General features: G+C 36.9%; 1 protein-coding gene across 4 annotated transcripts in view; it reads left to right on the top strand.

Annotated features, from left to right (window-relative positions):
* C19H18orf54 (chromosome 19 C18orf54 homolog) overlaps positions 1 to 19460 on the top strand; it is a 22332-nt gene extending 2872 nt beyond the window's left edge. For 2 of the 4 annotated variants that reach the window (XM_059246414.1, XM_059246413.1), the window contains exons 3-9: positions 844 to 1163; positions 2310 to 3095; positions 3366 to 3516; positions 6758 to 6860; positions 12418 to 12549; positions 15135 to 15205; positions 19340 to 19460. In XM_059246414.1, the coding sequence (XP_059102397.1) occupies positions 881 to 1163; positions 2310 to 3095; positions 3366 to 3516; positions 6758 to 6860; positions 12418 to 12549; positions 15135 to 15205; positions 19340 to 19412 (1599 nt within the window). In that variant the 5' untranslated portion in view covers positions 844 to 880 and the 3' untranslated portion in view covers positions 19413 to 19460. Of the gene's footprint in view, positions 1 to 546; positions 565 to 843; positions 1164 to 2309; positions 3096 to 3365; positions 3521 to 6757; positions 6861 to 12417; positions 12550 to 15134; positions 15206 to 19339 lie in introns of those variants that run through there. The other 2 variants (XM_059246415.1, XM_059246416.1) reach the window with 2 other exon arrangements.

Genomic DNA, 19460 nt, shown 5'->3' with positions numbered 1-19460 from the left:
ATTCCCTGCTCTTCCAGAGGACCCAGGTTCAATTCCTGGCACCCACAAATACCTGTAATCACAGTTCCAGGGGATCTGTAGCCCTTTTTGGCCTTCCTGGACAACAGGCATGCCTGTAGGCACAGAGTCCATACACATAAAATACTTTAAAAAATTAAAAAAGAGTCAAAAGTACCAGGGATGTGAAGGTCAAGAGGAGATTCTTAACTTATTTTTAAAAAGGCTTATATCTAGCCCATTTGGAAATAAAATTTGTAGTTTAATGTTTTTTGTAGATAAATATTTTGTTCTCTGTAGTTATTTTTTTGGAGAGGGAAACAGTTGGCTAAAGTTTCATATTGGTGCTTGCAGAATTAAAAGAAGGTGTCATTCCTTGTTCTTGTTTCTAATGCTTTATTTGATGGCATGAAAACGGACTACCTGCTATCTGTAATTCATGGCAGTAGGCTTGTAAGTCTTAAAAATTACCATCCGTTGGAGAATGATAGGTATTGTGATGTCATAGAATATATCACCATAATAAAAAAGGACTGCCCATTAGTAGATTTTTGGACTTTTAAAACAGTGAGTACCTTTTCTTTGGTATATTCCATGTATACGTATGTGTATATTTTTGTATGTGTATTTCTAAGCACATAGCAGGTGTTCAATTTTTTTTCTAAATCATTCATGAAATGACTAACAGTATAGGTAATAGGAAATAGGAAACATTCAGTGCTTAAGTAGGAATATCTATTATTGATAACTAATTTTATTACTGAAAAAAATTTGTTTACATAGTTCATAGTTTTTATTGCTTATAGTCATCCATTGGCACTGTAACATTGTGTATTTCTATTGCAGTATTTAATGGAAATGAATAACTTATTTTGAGAAAACCATGTCAAAATCAAGCACAAAACACAGAGTATGTTCTCGGGAATCTTCAGTGTCTTCTCTCCTGGCAAACTGCAGCCTAAGTGCGAGTAGTTCCTCCAACTCAGATGGCTCTTTTCATTACAAGGACAAATTGTACAGTTCTGCGTCTGAGGCTTTGCAGGCTTACATTGATGATTTTGATCGAAGCAGAGGATATCCTGGAGCAAACCCGGGCAGAGTGAATGTTGATGGGGAGTCCAATACTGTGCTGCCGTTTTCCAGCTGTGTGCACAAACCTAACAATGGTATGCTCTGTTCTCTAGGCTTTCTTGCATTCTTTTATGCCCAGTGATTTAACACGTTTGAGAGATGTGCCTTATAAAGTTGGATTTTTATTTTGTTATTTTGGAATAAAAATAACTTTTATATTACTGAAGTCCAGATATTTTCTAAAACAGATTGTATACTTGTCATGATCCTAGGAGTTTTTGGCTAAGATCTTTTTGACCTTGGAGAGAACACCAAGGACACTAGTAAATATAGTTGACAATAGTAAATGGCTGATCTGAGCTCTTAATCCATTTTTCTGTAACATAATGGAAAGAATATTGCTATTGTCTTCATAAGATAATGCCTAAATAATCCCAATCATTCTGAGTTTATACTTGCTCAGTTTCAGCTGGTGAGACAGGAATGTTATTTTTTATCATTTGTATTCTGTGGATCAATAGTCACAATATGCTGAGTTTGTCCTTAATAAAGCTTTCATGAAGACAAGTCTGGAAAAATGAGTTGTTGATAAACATTCTACTAAACACTTGCAGAAGAGTATAGAGTGAGAAGGATATGGGTGACATATTCTAGGATAGACCTAGAACAGTATTCTCTGTGTGGTCATGCCATTTCAAGGTGACTAGGAGAGAAAGCAGACTGTTTCTACCTGGTTTAATAGCACACTTCTTCCTAGGTTGTAGCCAGTTTTCAGTCATCAACCTTACTGTGAATGTATTAATGTAAAAGGAATGTCTGTGCAGAGAAAGTTGGAGAAACAGTAAGTTAGAGAATACACACAAATTCAGCTGATTTAAACACTGAAGAGGTATGAAAAAGCATGTTTACCAGTTTATATGTTTAATATTTTTATTCAAAACTAATGATAAAGGGAAAGCACCAAAATGATTCTTAAATTTTTTTTTTTTTTTTTTTTTTTTTTTTTTTTTGGTTTTTCGAGACAGGGTTTCTCTGTGTAGCTTTGCGCCTTTCCTGGAACTCACTTGGTAGCCCAGGCTGGCCTCGAACTCACAGAGATCCACCTGGCTCTGCCTCCCGAGTGCTGGGATTAAAGGCGTGCGCCACCACCGCCCGGCCGATTCTTAAATTTTTAATTCTTATTCACTGTTGATTATTACATATGATAAAGAAAATAAACAGAATTATGCTTTGTTTTTCAGCTTTTGAAAATCTTGATCACAAACAGCACTTAAACTCTGTACACTATAGAAGAGAGACAATTAATGACATGGACTCCATTAGTCTAACCACTGACGATTTGTTAAGACTTCCAGCAGATGGATCTTTTTCCTTCACTTACGTGAAACCTGGTTACCGACTAAGCAAGAAAAACAAAAACATTGGAAGACGGGCTTCATCGGACATTAAGAAGAATCCAAATTTTCATGTAGACTCTACTCCCAAGAGCAAGGATAATGTACTTACTCCTGATGTATATACCAATGTAAATGGAAAGAAATATAGTAGCTCCAGAGCCCCAAAACCTATGACTAGAAATAATAAATATGTTTTGGAGTCATCTTTATTTTTTCCTGAAGAATCATCTTTCAAGGACAGTTCGAAGTCTGGTCCTGAAAAGAATTATCCAAGATGGCTCACTAGCCAGAAATCTGATCTTAATGTCTCAGGGGTAACTAGTATACCTGATGTTAAGTATCCAGTTTGGCTCCACAATCAAGACTTGCTACCTGATGCAAATAGTCAAAGGGTTTCTGAATTTCTTAATGAAGATGAATATTCCCTTATGCATAGTTACCAAACACAAAGGACTACTCAGCTTACAAATAAAGTAAATTGTTTTGAATATTCTTTTCAACCTTCAAACTTTACAAATTCCTTCAGTGAGAATAAAGGATTAGTTAATGACTATAAATGTGATTTTGAAAATAGCCAATGTCAGTGTGAGAATCCACTTCTCCCAGGACAATTCCAAAAGCCATTCTGTGGTAATACTTTGTTTTTCGTCATTTATTTTAAAACGAAGGATATGTTAAAATTTAACATACTTTGTAGAAGTTTTATGATGGAATAACATTTTTGTAATGTGTATGATTAACACTAAAGCTATGAAGTCTCTCTTTTCTTTGCTTCAAGTATCACACTTTGTCGTGGTTTGCTGTCATAGAGTGCACATTCCAAATAGTCTACTTCCTGTTGACTGTGAGATGTTTTGAGACTTGTATTTTTTTTTTCTTAAAGAGTCTTTTTAAAATTAGGTGACAAACTCGAATTGCTTATCCTGAAGGCTAAGAAGAATCTCAAGCAGTCTACTGAAAACTTAGCAAAGCCTGTGGAGAAGGATGACAGCCCTTGCTCCTTAGATAAGCTTGAAGCAGAGCGATCATGGGAAAATGTCCCTGTTACTTTGTAAGTAAGTGACATTGTTTAGTGTGCCAAGTGAAAAAGTGCTATGTCAACATCAGATTTGCTTTCCACATGACTTAATAATTAACAGTGTTATGATCTAGCTTTCATTTGTTTAAGTTGCACTTTTCATTTGTTAATACAAGATGGTATAATGTTTCATATACTTTCATAAAATACATGCTACATGTTCATTTTGTTTTAGTGTTGAATTATATAATATATATAAATATACATATATATTATATATATAATGGAACTTGACAAAAATTTATTTTGTAATTGGAGTAGCATTATTGAGTTCTCATTACTTTTTAAATGTTGTCTTCCTGACACCTGTTATTCATTTCTTATATATATTTTGATTTTCTCTTTTACTCATTACTTTCCTGAGATGACGGTCCATTTTTAGATATGGTCTGTTGTAGTTTGTAGAGTTCTTTTCATTCAGTCTTCCTGTGACACTGATTTTTGGAATAATTCAAAAGTACCTACACACCTAAGATGAGCATGGTATTGATCAGCGCTTATATAAGGAAGTTTTTCATTAGTGTATTTACTACATCTAGACTCACCAGAAACACAGTTTTGGTAAGCTGTATCTATCTTGTATCTTAGGCTCTAATAGTCAAGTGTCTTCTGGAATTCCTGGATCCTTTTTCCTTTCTGAGACAGTGTCCTGCTCTGTAGCCTTCATTTCTCCCCTGGCAGCCTGCCAAGTATGTGGGTTCTTTCCCGACGGTTCTCAGTTGAATACTTCACTTTGGAATGCCAGATCTGACTGTCATCCCATCTCATCTCGTACTCTTTTGCTTTGATACCAGTGTAAGTTCCTTAAATTTTGAGGATGGAGAAATTATAGTTACTTAGGGTTGTTAAGACGATTCAGTTGATTTGAAAATGGAAATACTGAGGCTAGTTTCTGACCAAGGGTTAACTGTCTTATGAATCACATGGGGTTGGTGATTGCTCGTAAACTGTTTTCTCCTTTTAGTTTTATTTCTCAACTAATTTCAATAATATCTTTTAAAAAAGGAATTTATAACTAGCTTATTTAATGTTAGCTTCCTTCATTTTTCTTATTTGCTAATCAGTTAGTCTTTGTGTTAGTAAAAAATACAGTGCTTTGTTTTCACTTGAGACCAAAATGCGGAATAAATATCAGAGCTCCTTAGGAGTAGAATTTTTACTGCATTTACTGTATATATGTTTTGCATTTAGGCTATAAAACTTGTGTTTTTGTTCAAGTAATATCAATGATATGACCCAGTAACTTGCACCCAGCATTTCATTTTTAGAGAGTCAACTCACGACTATGCTTATAGAAAAAGAAAAGATAGATTGCTGAGAAGAATAAATAGCTCTCAGTTGAAGACTGGCAAAGTATTCCAGGATGAAGCAGAATGGAATAGGAAGCAATTTAGTGTTCTAAAAGGTAGAACGTAGATGCTGGGGAGATGGGTCAGTTGGTAAAGTGCTTGTATAGGGCTTGAGTGTGGATCTGTAGCACCCATGTAAGAAGCTGAGTATGTTGGTGTGTACCTGTAATCCCAGGGCTTGCGGAGGCAGACGAGGATCTCTGGGTTTTGGGGCAAACTAGTCTTGCTGAATTGGAAAGCCATGGTTCAGTGAGAGACCTTTAAAAATAAGATAGATAATAGTAGAGGAAGGCATATGAGGTTGTTCTTGGCTCAAACATGTCCATACATCCACACACCATACACATAGAGTAAAATGTAGAACATAATCAAAATCAACTAATTATACCTTAAGCAAATTTATTTTACTTTATTTTATTTTTGAGACAGGGTTTCTCTGTGTAGCTTTGGCGCCTTCCCTGAAAGTCACTCTGTAGCCCAGGCTGGCCTTGAACTCACAGAAATCCACCAGCCTCTACCTCCCGTGTGCTGGAATTAAAGGCGTGCGCTACCACCGCCCAGCTCCTTAAACAAATTTTGTTGTGAGAATTTTAAATATAAAAATAGGATAGTGTAGTGAACTGCTCTGTGGTCTATATCTTGAATGGATATGTAAAACTATACTCTTGAGTGGTTAGTGAAAAGACTACCTGGGCTGAGAAAAAGCTTATAGCAAAGTATAAGTAAGATATGTCAACAAAGAAGTGCTTACTTAGAAGATGATTAGCATGTAGTGTTCAAATTTTATATGAAGGTTACTGGATATTGTGTTTTTAAGTTAGAAATATAACTTTATAATGATATATAAAGAAATAGGATAATTTCATTCATTTCTGTGATAAATAGAATGTCAATTTGGGAAAATTCTTATTTTTGCCTTAGTACTCCTTTCCTATATATATGACCATAAAGAATTAGTTATTTTACAGTACTTCTGTGAAATAAGGACAATAAATGTAGATACTCAGGATTAAACAGACAAATTATCTAAAGTCATATGGAAGTGGGACTAGGATTAGAGTTTTCAATTTGGGATTTAGATTTTCAAATTTAGTTTTTCTCAGTTTTCCCTGTGTTGTTAGCAGTTTTTTAGGTGGGCTTGTCTTGTCTGGAAGTCGGCGAACATAAAACTGAAGTGAAGACTCTGCTGCAGAGTTTTTGTGTTTTCTGATTATCGTTAGATAAATAACTTGTTTGGAATGTATGCGTGGCATGGAGGCTGGAACCCGGAGTCTCCTGATGCCAGGCTAGGACTCTGCCATTGAGCCACACTCCCAGCTTTCCCATATTTGCTTGGGAGAAGGTACTTGTCAGACATGAGCTTCTGAAGCTATTTCATAGCTGGGAGAGTCAGTTGAGAAGTAGTAGTTTACTTGGTGTATGTATTGTCTGTAAAGCCGGAAAGGAGAAGCAAGAAGATACAGGAGGCTGAGTATTGGTTTAGGGACAAGATGGGGGAATTAGTATATACCTTTAATATGAGTCATATTCATGACATTAATTTTTTTTGCTCACAACTTCAGATTGTCAACTGTGTGCATGTGTGAGATTACAGTGTCTTGGAAGCCAGAAGAGGTGTATATATATATATATATATATATATATATATCAATCTCCTGGTGCTGGAGTTCCAAGTGGTTATGAGCCACAAGATGTGGGTGCTGGGAGAAGAGTGTGGTCCTTTGTAATCATAACAAGTGCTCTTAACTGCTGAGCTGTCTGTATAGTCTCACTTGTTTTTAACTGAAAAAATTTCGAATTATGTAATACCTGCTTTTTAAACTTTGGGAACTTAATTACTGCTGTATCCTTTAAACCCTGTTTAGCAAATCTCCTGTCCCTGTTAAAGCTGATGACCGTCTTCAACAAAGTTCTGGGACACAGTGTATTAATGAGATTCTTGAAGACTTTTTAAGTGATGAGAATCAGGTGAGTAAAGTTAATTTGTATAGTAAAGGAAAGTCTGTAGTTAATTTGTGGATACTGACTTCTGTTGCTTAGTATTTTAAAATAACAGTAAAGCTTCCCAAATCCATTTTTCTCCAACATACTCACAAAACCATGACTATTTTCATTATTTTTATTATTCTAAAGTACAAGAAACTAGAGTTGAATTATACATGCAGCTTAAATTGTCATTATATATTATTTTTCCCTCTGTAAAACATAAAGGAGACCATTGTAGGGGAAATGATATTTCTTTGTAGGCTAGTTCTCCAATAGTATACATACCATAATAATTTAAATTCTTACCTTATTTTACAAAGTCACTTTGTATGTCTTACAAATACAAATGTACATACATGCATTTTAAAAAATGATACATGATTTGAATTAAAAGCATGAGTATGACTGACATATTCGAGGATTTTCAGGGAGTCAGTGTAGCTCCGTCAGAAGAGGCAAACAAAAGAATGTTAAGAAGGTGGCTGCTTGACCAGGAGATTTGTGAAGTAGAAAATGCAGTGAGACCCTAGGAAGGAGTAGAGAACTCATGCCGGAGACCATTGCAGTCTCCGGAATAGTAGAGTAGTGATTTGGGTGGAGTGGGCACATTGGAGGTGGCCAGCAATTGCTGGGTTTGAGATGTGTCTTGAAGGAATCCAAGATATTTCAGCCAAGCAGCTAGGGTGATGACATTACTTAGTAAAGGAACATTGGTAGAGAAACAAGTGTTAGGAGAATTTTTAAGGTTAGGCCAGATCCTAGATAGTGTTTTCCTACCCATACTCTATCTCTTTGCTTGGTGTCTGTTTCCTTCACTGGAGAGATGCTCATGTCATCCCATTTGTCTTGAACTTGCTTCCAAGGTTCTGTTTTTCCACCTGTGAGACTGTTTTTTTCCTTTTTTAATCTCTTGAGTCTCCCTCTCCCTCCTGGAGGAAACACTTCAGTTTCAAGGAAACTCCCATCGCCCATCAATAGCACTAAGTAGTGAGGACAGACCATTGTAGCATCAACAGTATTAATCCATCAAAGAGAGAAATACAGGTGAAATTGATGAAAGCCCATTATTATGTCCCTGGTAACCAACCTCCATAGAGTGTGCTGTTAGGCCAGATAGTACTTAGAGTAGGTGTAGAGGCAGCAAATGAGTGAGGGGAAGGAGAGAAGCAAGGCGAAATAAAAGACAGGAAAAGTAAGAGGGGTAGAGAAGAGTACTTTGGAAGGAGAAAGAAGAGATCAAGAAATTAAAAGAAATAAATAATAAAATGAAAGAAATGAAAATGATTTCCTAGTAATAAAGAACTTCATAACTAAAATTAGACTAATGTAATGGTAGACCAATAGCAATAAAAATATTGATGCTTTTCTTTAAAAAAAAAGGTAAAGTCAAAATAGTACTAAAATACAAAGGGGAAACATGAGGCAAAAAATTGTCTCTGAAAAAATATATAAATAAAATTAGATAAGTATATTGAGGAGAGTAAAAATAGAATCAAAGTAAAAGTAATAGTACAAAGAGAAAGGGAAACATAGAGCAAAGAAGGAAAGAAGAAAAGAGAAAATAAGGTTGGCTTGGAATGGCTTTCTGGTGGTCAGATTGGAGACTGTCAGCTCTGGATGTGGGTAGAGGGTCAGCTGGACTTCCTGGTGCTGGTGCTGAGCTTGTGCTGAACAAGGTTAGGATGTCTACTAGAGCTGTCTGTATTAACTTCCTTGTGTTGTGCACCAGGGGGCCTCTGCTGCCTGTACTTAGATGTGCAGTCAATGTGTTAGATAGATTTGCCCACCCTCCAGCAAAGTGGCTACTATTCTAGCTGGGAGGAATCTATCAAATATTTTTGGAGTACAGAGAGAAGGCAACTTTGGCACTGAGATTGTATAGGCTGATACCTTTCAAAAAGCTTAAACATTAACCATTTTGTTAGAGGGATATGACTAGATAGTATCAGTTTGCTGGATCTTCAGAGCTCTTGGACTCAACTGCAGTAAATCTCATTGCTTCAGGGTTTCACACACTTGCTGACCTCGGACTATCAGACTCCAGTGTTTTTTTCAGTTGATGAAACTACCAAGAGTGGGTTTCCTTCTCCCTGTACCATTTACTACCTGAATGAAACTATCTGATGTCTCCATTTTATTTATTAATTTACTTGTTTATTTATTTATTTGATTTATCAGTGCCTGCACCTCTTATTCTCCATAAAATTCTCCCAGCATCTATTTCAGCAGCAAGTTGAATTTAGGTTCCTGGTTCTCAGGCCCCAGGGTATCTTAATTTAAACAAATAGGTACTGTGGTAGCTTGAATGATAGTGACCCCCATATTTTCATATGTTTGAATACTTGGTCCTCAGTTGGTGGAACTGTTTAGGAAGGATTAGGAGGTGTAGACTTGTTTATGAAGTGTATCATCTCCACTCTTGGGGCTTGGGCTTTGAGTTCAAAAGACTTGTGCCATTCCCAGTGTGTTTCCTCCCTGCCTCCTACTTGTAGATCAAGATGTGAGTTCTCAGCTGTTCCTGCTCCTGTCACGGGCTCTAACCCTCTGAAACTCTAAGCCCAGACAAATGCCTTCTTCTGTAAGTTGTCTTAGTCGTGGTGTTTTATCACAACAACGGAAGTCTAACTAAGACTAATGCCTGTCAAGATGCCACTGTAGCAGGAGTGCTCGCCTGAGGTAGACCATTGAAAAAAGATACGGAAATAATAGGATCAAAGGGTAAATTATTGAATCTACTCCAAAAAGAAAAAAGAGAAGATTTAGAAATGATAAGATAAAAGGTAGATTTTTAGGTCTACTCAAAAAAAGAGAGAATATGGATATGATAAGATAAAAAGGGAGATTATTGAATCTACATTTAAAAAGGAATTACTTGTTTTAAATAGGATAAGTAATGAAAATTTTTTGTCTGAATTTGTCAAATGTTAATGGACTAAACATTGTTAATGTAATTCTTGACTGTATATATTGTATATACTTATTGGATATAGTTTTTCTTGTATTAGTTATAAGCTTTTTTAAATTTTAGACAAAAAAGGGAAAAGTGGTGATATTGTGTTCCCCAATATATTGTGCACCCTAATAAACTTATCTGAGGTCAGAGAACAGAACAGTCGCTAGATAGACATAGAAGCCGGAAAATGGTGGCACACACGCCTTTAATCCTAGCATTCTGGAGGCAGAGATCCATCTGGATCTCTATGAGTTCAAAGCCACACTGGAAACAGCCAGACATGGTGACTCATGCCTTTAATCCCAGGAAGTGATGGCAGGAAGCAGACAGGTATATAAGGTGTGAAAACCAGAAACTAGAGCCTGGTTAATCTTTAAGGCTTTTAGTCGCAGTTCAGCTGAGATTCATTCTGGATGAGGACTCAGAGGCTTCCAGTCTGAGGAAACAGAATCAGCTGAGGAATTGGCGAGGTGAGGTAGCTGTGGCTTGTTCTGCTTCTCTGATCTTCCAGCATTCACCCCAGTACCAGGTCTCAGGTTTGTTTTTATTAATAAGACCTTGTAAGATTCGTGCTACACTTTTCATTGCTCATTCATCCTGCTGGACAAGTCACAAAAGAAGTTAACAAAACTTTGAACCATTTATGAAGTGATCTTATCTGTGGGTCAGACTGCTTGTCCATGTTCACTAGGACTCCCTCACTTACCTTTTGATGAAGCTGTGTTTCCCCTTGTTTACCAGAGAGCTGTTGGTTCGACTTACTTCTTGCCACTGAGTTACCTTCTGCTTCTCTGCACTGCTTAGCTGTTCTGTCTCTGTTCTCAGTTTCCATAGGCCAGTCTTCAGTCTATTTGAATAGGGTCTGGTTTTGTTTTGTTTTTTTTTTTTCTTGTTCTGATACTTCTCTGTATCCAGCTCACACAGATGTGCAAGTGGCATGTTGATGTAGTTCTTTGGGTGTAGAACCAAGAGGAGTAGCTGGTGTGAATACACACACACACACACACACACACACACACACACACATACGCATATATATTATTCTTTTAGCTTTTGAGGACTAATCAATCCATTTTCATAGTGACTGCAAACATTTTAAATTTTCACAAGCCAGTGAAGAAGGCTTCCTCTTTCCCTTATTCTGACCAATGAAAACATACTTGAAAGTGTGTTGAAAAAGATGTATTTGAAATCTAGTCCTCACTCAGTTGATAACTAATTTTTTTTTTAGACATTTGAAAAGAACATTTTGGTTTACATAGATTCTGAAGACATTTTTGTCCAAAAGCTGTGGTTTTAAGCTACTAAGCTTTTTAAAGTATCAAGGATTAGGAGGAATATGCTAAACTGTTTGTTATTAATTTTAAATAATTTCACCTGGAGACTGGGTATGGCGAGGTGGTGAGTTAGTAGTTTTGATTTTTAAAAACACTTCTTTGATCAGCCTTCTTTAGTGGGGTGACACTGGGTGTGTATCAAGGACCCTCCAAGTCAGACCCCATGCCTAGGAGTAATTAGCTAACACACACACACACACACACACACACACACACACACACACACAGAGAGAGTTTTTCTTTGAGAATTTTATATGCACAATGAAATACAGTCTTACCTGGCCCCCTTTTCACCCTCCAAGTTCCCCATATGCCCCCAACCTGCCCCTCTTTCAGCTTCGTCTTGTTTTCTTTTTTTGTTTGTTTTTGTTAATCACTAAATCCAGTTAGTGCAGCCCATATGTGATGGGTGTGGCATCATCCACAGGAGCAGAGAAACCTACAATGGCCACATCCTCAAAGCAGAATGATTCTTCTTCTCCCAGTAGCCATCAGCTTCTAGTCACTCCTCAGTAAAGGATGGGGCTGGAGATCGTTTATGTCATCTGTGCTGGGATGATGGCTTGTTCCTCTTCTGTAAGTCTTGTACACGGAACCAGAGCTGCTGTGAGTTCCAGAGGACAGCACAGCAGTCCTCTCTCTCCTTCAGCTTCTTTCTTCTTTCCTCTTCCATGGTGTTGCTGTAGCCATGTGGTACTAATATAGGTGTCTGAATTATGGCTGAGAACTCAGTCTTGTATTCTCATCATTTTATCTCTCCATTGACTACAGTCCACTACAAAAAGAAACTGCCCTGACCAAGGCCAAGAGCAGCTCAGGTCTGTGGTTATAAATATAAATATGTAGAAAGCAATTAGATAGCTTGACCACTTAGCAGAATAACAATAGTAAAGTTCTGCCTTAGTGACTTTCCCTAGCTGTGGGTTGCTGACAGACATCATCCAGTTCCCTTCTGTGGAACATTCTTCAAATCCAATCCGAAAGACTACCCTGTAGTAGTCATGGCACTATTTTACCAGTAGGCACATCTTTTCTGGCAGGTTGGTATTGCGGCTTGCAGGGTCCGGTGCTAGGTAAGACCACAAATACAACCACAAATACAACAGATTTGATTTTTTAAAACACCAGTTTTAATACATTGTCTGGATTTTTGCATCAATTCTTTGCTGGGGAATAATACATAATAACCAATGTACTTGTTTCCTTTTATATTTGAATAGTTTAATTTTATCATCTCATTTAATTTTAGAGCTCTACCCTATCTGGAGGCAAACATCATGGTCCTGTTGAAGCCTTGAAACAAATGTTATTTAATCTTCAAGCAGTGCAAGAAAGTTTTAATCAGAGTAAAAATCGAGAGCCAAAAGAAGAAATTAAACAAGTAAGCATTGATTTATGAACTGAGAAGTGTGATTTTATCTAAAATTGTATTAATTTCTTCACAGTGGCAGGAGCCGTGACGTAAACATATTTATTTTGTCTCATGGTTTCAGAGCTTCCAGTTCATAGTCTTTGGCTCCACTGACTCTGGGCCCACGATGAGGCAGGACATGGAGGCAGCAGGAGGAGTGGTTAGGGGGTAGGTAGGGGGAAGCTGTGCATCTCACGATCCTGCTGAGGAAGAAAAGTGAGGAAGGCCCCAGTGAGCAACTTCCTCCATTTAAATCCCGTCTCTGAGTTTCTACCACCTCCCAAAATAGTGTTAGTGGTTGAGGATCAACCTTGAGCTGTAGGGTCACTTCAGATTCCAAATTATAACAGATTTCACCAGATTGTTTTAGACCTGCCTCCAGTTCCATGTGAATAAGCATGCCAACACACTACATGCTGGAGAATTGTATTATAATTGTGCATGTTTTAGAAATTTTTACTCATACCTAGTATTAGTAGACTTCTAAAGGGGTTATTTTTTCTGCTTCTGAGCTATTTTTTTGTTTATTTTATGTTTACAAGTCCAATCTTATTTATAGATGCTGCTGCTACAGTTATCCTGTGAAAGAGACATCAGTGTCATCTTTAAGCATCCTGCAGAATTAAACTGTCTGGCTTCTTACAAACACAAAAACTTCCTACAGGTTTTGTGAAGCCTAGAAAATGTTCTCAAAATTAGACTTCTCCACTTTTATACTTCAGAAAAGCAAATTTATTTTTGTTACTATGTGTTTATTGGCACTTCTGAATACAACACTTTTTCAATTTGTGTATTTCCTAGAAAGTTTGAAAAATTTGTTTCTGCTTCATGTTATTCTGTAGAGGATGAGTTTTCAAACTACAGGACCACAGGATTTCTGTTCTCCCATACCTACTGGCAATGAATTCTAACTGCCACTCACTAGCAAGTGGAACATGAATATAGACCAATTAGCCTTTTTACTTTCAGTTTTATTTTCTTTCTGTGACAAAAATTTTGATATTTTTGATGTAATATGATATATTAAATAGGTATGGATTATGGAATAGCTAAATCAAGCTAATTGGTGTATATCACCTGTCCCCCCACTTTTTCCCCCAGGGTACTCTTGAGGAGGGAGAAGTGAGAAATACTTAGCTAGAAATAGGGGAGAGAGACAGAAACACAGGAGAGCCTCAGGACTGCCTGGGTCTAAACGCACCAGCCTTTCTGTCTCTATTAAAGAGCTTTTAAAGGAATGCCAAGGGGTGGAGCAAAAGACCTTCCCCAGCACAGTCAAGTGCAGACCATCCCAAACACCTGATAACCATGCACGTGGTCAAACCATTCCCTGATGCAACCCTGCTGTGTAAAGCAAGCTCAGATCTCATTAGAAAACCTTTGTGAGCTCCCACAATCACCTTCTGTAGGTATTATTGCTGTGGGATGTATGGCAAATGTGTTGCTAATTAATCAATAAAACACTGATTGGCCGTTGGCTAGGCAGGAAGTATAGGCGGGGCAAGGAGGAGAATAAAGCTGGGAAGTGGAAGGCTGAGTCAGAGAGACACTGCCAGCCGCCACGATGAGAAACAGCTTGTGAAGATGCCGGTAAGCCACGAGCCATGTGGCAAGGTATAGATTAAAGGAAATGGATTAATTTAAGCTATAAGAACAGTTAGCAAGAAGCCTGCCACGGCCATACAGTTTGAAAGCAATATAAGTCTCTGTGTTTACTTGGTCGGGTTTGAGTGGCTGTGGGACTGGCAGGTGAGAGAGATTTGCCCTGACTGTGGGCCAGGCAGGAAAACTCCAGCTACATATTATTTTTATGGTGAGAACATTTAAAAATCTCTACTCCTTGAAAATTTCAAGTCTGTAATGGATTGTTATTAACTGTGACCACCATAGTTATATAGTAGCTATCTTGGACTTACCCCTCCTAAGTGTAATTTTATATACTTAATTAACATCTCATTTTTCATTGCTCAGCCAGCCTTTAATTTACTATGTGATCCAGTGGCTGGAAAAATAGCTCAGTGACTAAGAAGGCTTGCTCTTACAGAAGACTCAGGTCTGGTTCCTAGCGCCCATGTTGGGTGGCAGCCCCAGGGCTTTAACAATTGTACTTTTCAGATTCCATATGTAAGTGAGATTATGTGTTGCTTGATTTTCTGTGCCTAGCTTATTTTCCTGATCAGTTTTATTGCCATTCTGTAGAGCTTTATTATAGTCAGCATGACAAGTGAATCAACTTTAGTGTCTCAACCTGGTCGTTCAAATTACAGTATTCATTGTTTCTCCTGACACTCTAATCATAGCATTAAGACACAGTGTAACCTGTCCTTCACTTACTCTCTTAAACATCATTGAAACCTAACCTCTGTGAAGATGTAATTTCAAGCTAAAGTAAGATTCTTTAATGGGCATGTGTTCAGAAGCATATTTTAGAAGAACTGAATGGTGAGTCTAAGTGTAGTTTTAGAATGAAAGAAAAATGAAAGTATAATTGCTCTCCAAAAATAGTTTGGTATAACTAATTATTTCAAATATTTTTTTTTTGTTTTTAATAATAGGTGTCAGAGGATGATTTCTCTAAATTACAATTGAAGGAAAATATGATTCCTATTACTATGTCTCTTCAAAAGTAAGTATTCTTTACTAATATGGACACAAATCCATTTTAGTAATTCCTTTGACAAAAATCAGGGTGGAATTCAGTAGTTCCAAGAGTAATCTATGGTAGGCATATTTAAGCTTCTTATAGCACACTATGTTTTTTTAAAATTTATTTTAAAATGTGTGTGTGTGTATATGTTGTATTTGTGTGTGTGTGTGTGCGTGCGCGCATGCACATGTGGAGACCAGAGGTCAACACTGAGTGTCTTCCTTATTCATGGAATGTATTATTTTTTAAGAACATTTCTTTCTCTTTAACCTGTGCAACTTCCTATTTAAATAGTCCTAAGGACTAAAAAGATACTCATTTAAAATGTATATATATGCCTGGCTCAGATTCTCTTTTCATTTCAGAATAAAAGCAGCAATTTGAGATATATAGTACTGTTGTGGATAGACTATAACAATAGTTTGTTATGAAATGAGTTCATCTAGCCATTAATGCATCATTTGACATATGTGAAGCTGACTAGATGGTTCAGTGGGTAAGAGCACTTACTGCCAAGCCTGATGATCTGATTTCAGCTCCTAGAACCCATGTAGTGAAGGGCATAACTGATTCCTACAGATTGTTTTCTGAGTTCTACACAAGTGCCAAGAGCATGCACACACACACCCACCCACATACCCACACACACACTAAATGTGTAAAAGATACTTTACACATCTGAAGTAGAATAATAAGTTTTATATAACAGTACATTTAACTTTCTTAGTCATATTGTGCTAAATAATCATTGAATACTAGAAGTTGTTTCTATTGTCAGGTAATAAAGTTCTTTACATTTGCATTTAGTTATAGAAATACGAAATGTGATGATCTCTGAGCATTTGAAGGAATGGGTGTCATACAGATGCCCCATTTAGTTTTGAACACTCCCTTATTTTCTTATTTTCTTCATGTTGGCCAGATGTGGGCCTCCGTGTTAATCACGGTCTTCTACAAAAAGAATTTTCTCTGATGAAGATTATGTGATAGGTTATTAGGAGTCAGTGCAATACGGTGTGCATTTAGAAGAATATTAGTAGCAGGTTCTCCCCTAGGGCCTATGGCCACCTAGCTATGAGTTCTTGGCTGTATTACTGGAATCAGAATATGAACTATGTCTTGTTCAGTGGACCTTAAATCCAATAGAAGGTGTTTGGTTACTTCTATAACATTCATGCCACTATTACAACAGTGGCATATCTTGCCCGGCTGATAGTTATTGTAGCTTATAGAGTTCACAACTAGGCAGGGTTTATAATTAATTTTCTCCTTAACGTGCATAGTATCTTTCAGTACTGTGAAAACTAAGCAATATGGATGAAGTTTTCACATTGGTACTAGTTTGATTTCTTCACACCCTATGACTCAAGTATGTGGTGTTTTCAGCAATAGGGTTTTACCATCAAGTTCTGGAGGGTAGCCAAGAACAGTGGCCATAGCCTAATATTTCAGGGAGATTTTAGGACTTCACTGACAAACCCTTTGGGGAGAGAGAACTCATATCTGGCATTGGGTTTTCTATTTGATAGTCTGTGGTGCTAGGAGAGGCATTGTCCCACTATAATAGGGTAATTCTATTTCAACTCTTTTTATGTGCCTGCGTATATTTGAGGAAGCTTCTATAGTATTAGATTTCTACACAGATTTTCAAGGTTTCTTAGTGTTACTCCTCCTCATACCTCTTCTTTTACCTTGCTCATCCATCCACTATCCCACTGCTTGCTCTGTTATTTTCCATTCCTGCTTCATCCCCACCTGTGTTCTAGCTCCTTTCCTTTGAAAATCCCTCCCACGCATGACTCCTTACAAGTTTCTCAACTTCTGTGGGTACTCCATTTAAAACACATCTAAAGATTCAAAGCTACTATCTACATGAAAGAACATGTGACATTTTCTTTCTGGGTCTGAATGACTTCACTCAATGATTATTTCCAGCTTCATCCATTTATCTGAGAATTTCATTTTTCTTAAGAGCTGAATATTTCATTGTCTAATGTACTACATTTTCATTATCTGTTTAATCAGCTAATGGACATCTGGGCTAATTTCATTTCCTGGCTTTTATGAAAAGAGCAGCAATGAACATGGATGAGCAAATATCTCTGTAGTAGGTTATAGAGTCTTGAGTATATGTCTAGTAGTGGTATACCTAGATCATATGGTACATCTGTTTCTCGGTTTTTGAGGAATCTCCATATTGTTTTCCATAGTGGCTGCACTAATTTGCTCTCCCACCAACAATGCATATGTATTTTTTTCCACATCCATTCTATCATTTGTTTTATTTAAAAATTTTTAAACATTCTAAAGTAATATGAAATCTGAAGGTACTTTTAATTCTTATTTCCCTGATGGCTAAGAATGTTAGGAAAGTTATATGTATCAGCTGCTTGTATTTCTTCTTTTGAGAACTGTTTAATTATGTGCTTTAATTAAAACTATTTTTTTGGATTTACTTTTATTTTTATGTTATATGCATGAACATTTTGCCTGCATGTGTGTGTATGTGTATCACATGTGTACCTGGTCCCTTGTGGAAGTCAGGAGAAGGTATTGGGTTCCCTGGAACTGCAGTTAGGGGTGGTTGTGAGCCACTGTATGGGTGCCGGGAACTGGAACCAGCAGGTCTTCTGCAAGAGTGCAGGTGCTCTTAATCCACTGCACTGCTGCTCCCCGGTGCGAACTGCGTTATTTGGGTTTTTGGTTTGGCTTTTTTTTTTTTTTTTTTTTTTTTTTTTTTTTTTTTTTTTGGTCTTTAGTTTTTTTGAGATTTTTTTTGTAATCTAGACACTAACCTGTGTTAACTGTATAGCTGGTACAGATTTTTTTCCTGCCTCTGTAAGCTGCCTTTTTACTTAAAAGATGGTGTCCTTTGCCATCAAGAAGTGATGTAGGTTCCTGAGATGTTCATTTTTATCAATTATTGTCTGAATGCTTGTGCTCCTGGGTTTCCTGTTCAGAAAGTTTCTTCTAGTGCCTATAAGTTTAAGCATATTTCCTAATTATCCTCTATCAAATTCAAGTTATTGGGTCTAATTTTGAGGTCCTTGATGTATTTGAAATTGTTTTGTGAAGGGTGAAAGAGAAAGATTGAGTTCCACTCTTTTACATGTAGTTATTGAGTTTGACCAACAGTATTTGCTGAAGATGTAGTCTTTTCTCTAATGTGTATTTTGAAAAACAAAAACAAAAACAACCCTAGATTTTTAGTGTATGCATTTGTAGCTAGAGTTTTCCTGCATGGCCCAGAGTCAGGACAAATCCCTCTCACCTGCCAGTCCCACAGCCTCTCAGACCCAACCAAGTAAACACAGAGACTCATATTGCTTACAAACTGTATGGCCGTGGTAGGCTTCTTGCTAACTGTTCTTATATCTTAAATTAATCCATTTCCATAAATCTATACCTTGCCACGTGGCTCGTGGCTTACCGGCATCTTCACATGCTGTTTGTCATCGTGGCAGCTGGCAGTGTCTCTGACTCAGCCTTCTACTTCCCAGCTTTATTCTCCTCCTTGTCCTACCTATACTTCCTGCCTGGCCACTGGCCAATCAGTGATTTATTTATTGACTAATCAGCAACACACTTGACATATAGACCATCCCACAGCATGCATTATTCAGCCTATTGGAGAACTTACTTGTTTTTCTTCTCGATAAAAATAAGTTTTACTAAGAATTTTTACTGATATTTTTAAGATTTAAGCTATCTTTACTGTAGATATTAAATGAATTATGTGCCTTCTCTCCTAGATGATACATATAGCATGACAAAAGAAAAATTAGTTTTGCAGAGCTGTTAGGAAAATTATATGAAAAACCTTTTATTAAATATAATAATTGTGATGCTATTTTTTTATTAGGCTCTGGCAGATTAACTAAAAATTGAGTTAAAAACAAGCAAATGTTTAGAGAACATTAAAGTATTTTAGTTGTTACTTGTTTGATGTTAAAGTTTATAAGAAATAGTTCTCAAATTTTTATGTTTTTCTATAACTTCACTTCTTACAGTAATTTTGAAGTCAATAAATAATGTAATCACCATTTCTTGCTTTCTACATTGGCTAGTCACTTCTGAATATTGGTTTAATGTATTTTTGTTTTTTTATTGAAGGGCCTTACAACATTTATCACGCCTGAGAGACCTAGTGGATGATACCAGTGGGAAACAGTCATCAAAAATGTGAAGAGGAAAATAAAACTTTAACCACAATAAACAGTCACCATACAACTCA

The sequence above is a fragment of the Peromyscus eremicus genome, chromosome 19, assembly GCF_949786415.1.
Source record: "Peromyscus eremicus chromosome 19, PerEre_H2_v1, whole genome shotgun sequence".
Lineage (NCBI taxonomy): Eukaryota > Metazoa > Chordata > Mammalia > Rodentia > Cricetidae > Peromyscus > Peromyscus eremicus.
The sequence above is the reverse complement of the archived record's forward strand: the minus strand, read 5'-3'. Positions and strand labels throughout refer to the sequence as shown.